This window comes from Silene latifolia, chromosome 7 (genome assembly GCF_048544455.1).
Source record: "Silene latifolia isolate original U9 population chromosome 7, ASM4854445v1, whole genome shotgun sequence".
Classification (NCBI taxonomy): domain Eukaryota; kingdom Viridiplantae; phylum Streptophyta; class Magnoliopsida; order Caryophyllales; family Caryophyllaceae; genus Silene; species Silene latifolia.
Window position 1 is genome coordinate 57,266,770 of NC_133532.1, and position 3,611 is coordinate 57,270,380.

General features: G+C 41.2%; 1 protein-coding gene across 1 annotated transcript; it reads right to left on the reverse strand.

Moving 5' to 3' along the window:
• Positions 1 to 2,551: 2,551 nt before the first annotated feature.
• Positions 2,552 to 3,106, reverse strand: LOC141590118 (uncharacterized). The gene is made up of 2 exons (XM_074410729.1): positions 3,038 to 3,106; positions 2,552 to 2,974 (listed from the first exon to the last, which is right to left on the reverse strand). Exons 1-2 carry the CDS (start codon positions 3,104 to 3,106, stop codon positions 2,552 to 2,554), a joined length of 492 nt encoding a protein of 163 aa, XP_074266830.1.
• Positions 3,107 to 3,611: the final 505 nt, after the last annotated feature.

The window sequence follows — 3,611 nt, forward strand, 5'->3', positions numbered from 1 at the left end:
GCTTGCTTGAGGCCATAGAGCGATTTCTGGAGGAGACACACATGATCAGGAAAACGTTTGTCAAGATAACCAAGGGATTGATACATGTACACGTTTTTTTTAAATTCGCCATGAAGAAACGCATTATTTACATCCAATTGACGAATGGACCAATTATGCGAAATGGCGAGTGATAGAACCGTGCGATTTGTTGCCTGTTTCATAACCGGACTGAAACTATCTCCACAATCCACACCGGCCTGCTAAGTTTTTCCGTCACCTAGAAGACGAGCTTTATGCCTTTCAAAAGAACCGTCAGATTTAAACTTATGTCTAAAAATCCACATAGAGCGAATAACATTCATATTAGCCGGACACGCGGGACATGCTCCCAAGTCTTATTACTAATTAAAGCGTTAAATTCATCATCCATAGCCATTTTTCAATTATAGTCTTTAAGTGCGGACACGGGGTTACGAGGAAGAGGTGAAGCAACGACGATAGTATTTAGATTAAATATAGGTTTAGGCTTACGAATTCCATGGTCCCCGCGTGTCACGGCTTTAGAGGCTATCGGAAAAGGATGGTCAATTGATGAACAGGCTTATGGTTGTGTTATTTGTGGTTATGGTGACGAGTAAGTAGGAGATCAAGCAGGAGAGTCAGGGGAGGCAGGGGCGTTTGGGAGGGCTGAGGGGAGGTCGTGGGTGTAGGAGAGCTAGGAGAGGTGTTGACAGCATCGATAGAGGTGTTGTCTTGGGGTAGCGGGTGATGTGTGACATGACAGACCATATATGGAGATGGATCACTATCTAAACAATGATAGACGCGAGAGGTAGGGGTGTGCAATTTGGCGAACGGTAATTGTGTTTCATCAAATAGCACATGGCGACTAAGGATCATTTTATTAGTTTTCATGTCAAAACATTTATACCCGCGGTGGTTTGACGAGAAACCAAGAAAAACACATGGTGTCGATCGAGCTTGGAGTTTATTAATTGAGGTGGACGGTATCAAGGGATAACACAAGTACCCAAAAACACGTATATGAGCATAAGAAGGTTGCTTATGGTATAACATATTAACCGGAGACTCTAAGGATAATATTTTGCTAGGTAAAATGTTGGACAAATAGGTAGCCATTGGAAGAGCATGATGCCAAAACGACAAAGGAATTGAAGCGTGATGAAGTAAAGTGCGGATGATGTTGTTAATAGAACGAATTTTTCGTTGCCGGACATGAAAATCTGAAAGAAAAACCGTGTTGCGCACAAAATTCCCAAAGGGGACCGTTGTAAAATTCTTTTCCGTTGTCACATTGTAAAGTCTTAATATCACATTCAAATTGCGTTTTTATATAATTGCGAAATTAACAAATATTTTATAGACTTCGGATTTTTTGGTAATAGGAAAGGTCCATAAATTATTTGTGTAATCGTCTAAAAGCAATAAATAATAATGGTGACCACTAGAACTAGGGACGGGTGAGGTCCAAAGATCAGTGTGAACAATGTCGAACGGCGAAAAAGTTCTTGAATTAGAAGGAACAAAAGGTTGTCGTCGATGTTTACCCAAGGAGCAAGAATGACAAATTGTTTTCCGAGAAACAGGAGTACAATTGATCAGTTTATTAAAACGAAGAGAATTAGAAATAGGGACTCCAGGATGGCCAGGACGATCATGCCACAAGGAAGACTAAATAGCAGCAAAGGTTGCAGGAGACTCGACTTTGTTGTGGTTCGTAAGGGTCAAATTCGACAGAAACGGAGTTGTTAGTAGTGAACTTTCTAACTGATACAATGTTTTTGACAATTTTTGGAGCATGTACGACATTGTTAATGACGATGGGTGGAGACGGTTTAGGAAGGGTAGTGTGTCGAGTACCATTCATCGGTATAAAATAGCCATTTCTAACTAAAATAGAATTTTGAACGCTCGAATTAGTATAAGAAGAGAGTTTGCCAGCATCTGACGTCATATGATATGTTGCTCCCGTATCCATATATAAACCAACGAGGATTAGAAGGGTGGGGACCGAGAGTATACATAGCTTGTTCGATATCCGTTTGAGTTAGAGGCGAGGCAGCCGTGTATACTTGTTGGCGTGGAGCTGTCATAGGACGCATGGTACGTGACCACAGAGCAGTAGGGTAGGGGGATGGTGGGTACACCCAAGGAGAGGGTGACCACGGCCAACCTCCACCATAACCACCATACTAACCTGGCCACGTTGAAGATGCAGCGCAGAAGGCGTAGGTTGGACCGCACAAGACGGCTGAGCAGGAGATGCGGTAGTCGATCCTTGTGAGTGAGCCCCACCATTGTTCTTCCCTTTATTACCTTTGTTCTTATTATTGGACCCGTTTTCTTTCCCTTTTGAAGTAGAGGAAGGAGGTTGACCCAGAATAGAAGAAGACTCGCCATCATTTCTTTGTTGCTTCACATAAAGGGCAGAGTTGCCGCCTTCCACCATCGCTTTCTTCGTAATGCCAGCCTTTTCCAACGTGAGCATCGAACGTGCCTTATAAAATGGAGGAAGGGGATTGCTTTGACGGATTATAGTGCCCACGCCTTAAGGGCTTGTGAGATCCGAAACCAGTTGTATGACTAAACGGCTATCGGTCGCCGGAGAGTCAACGTTCTTTAACTGGTCAACCAAGGATTTAAGACGTTGACAATATGCGAAAAAAGTAGAAAAATCTTCCATGGAAACATGAGAAAATTCTTGTTCAAGCGTTACAGCACTAAAGTATTTATTGTCTTGAAATATGTCTCGAATGCGACCCCAGCATCCTTTGGCAGTGGAATTTTCTTCCACAACAGTCTCTAATAAATCACCCGTAATCGTCACGTAGATCCATTGTAGGACTGTAGCGTCTAGTGTCTCCCACAGTTCAAGATCATCTTCTTCGGTAGGATGCTTAGCTTTGCCCTTTGAGTCGATGATGTGGTGAAGAACTCGGTTCGATTTAGCGTGATTGGTGAATAGAGCAACCTAAAGACAGTATTGGTCATTGTTGAATCCAAGCGTGACTGTGACATGGTTACGAATATTTGCCACATTCAAAGCCGGATGGAAAGACGAGGATGATTTGGAGCCTGAGGAATTTGTATCAGTTTTAGGCATGGTGACGAGAGGTGTGAGATGCGTGAGGCAGAAGGCTAGGGTTGAGAGCGGAAGCGATAGATTTTTCCCTAAGAAGCCGATACCATGAAGGAATATGATGCTTGAATAATATTATTGACAAAATCAACCGATATATGTACAAGATGAGAGATGGATAACCTAACCTAATTACAAGGGATTCTCTCCTAATTAGTTACACTAAATAAGGAACTAAATCATATAAGAAATATACAAAATATTCTATCGAAATATTCCATATTCTAACACAAATTTTCCTTTTTTTTTAGATGGTGTCCCTACTTTTTAAAATTATTAGTGGAAAAACATAGAAACTCTTTATTTAGCCTTTATCATTGATTATCTCTATTAAATTAATTAATTAATTAATCTCCTAATTATCTCATTAACTCATCTAATTACTCGTAACTTACTCATTTGCCTATTAACCGTCCACATATAAAACCATAACCCTTCGAACAATCGACAAACCTACACAGTTGATAAT

Bases quoted from the DNA above. Each gene is read 5' to 3' on its own strand.
- LOC141590118 (XM_074410729.1), bottom strand. From the start codon at position 3,106: ATGCCTAAAACTGATACAAATTCCTCAGGCTCCAAATCATCCTCGTCT. The intron at 2,975-3,037 runs GCAAATATTCGT...TACTGTCTTTAG, and splicing joins TCCATCCGGCTTTGAATGTG to GTTGCTCTATTCACCAATCA.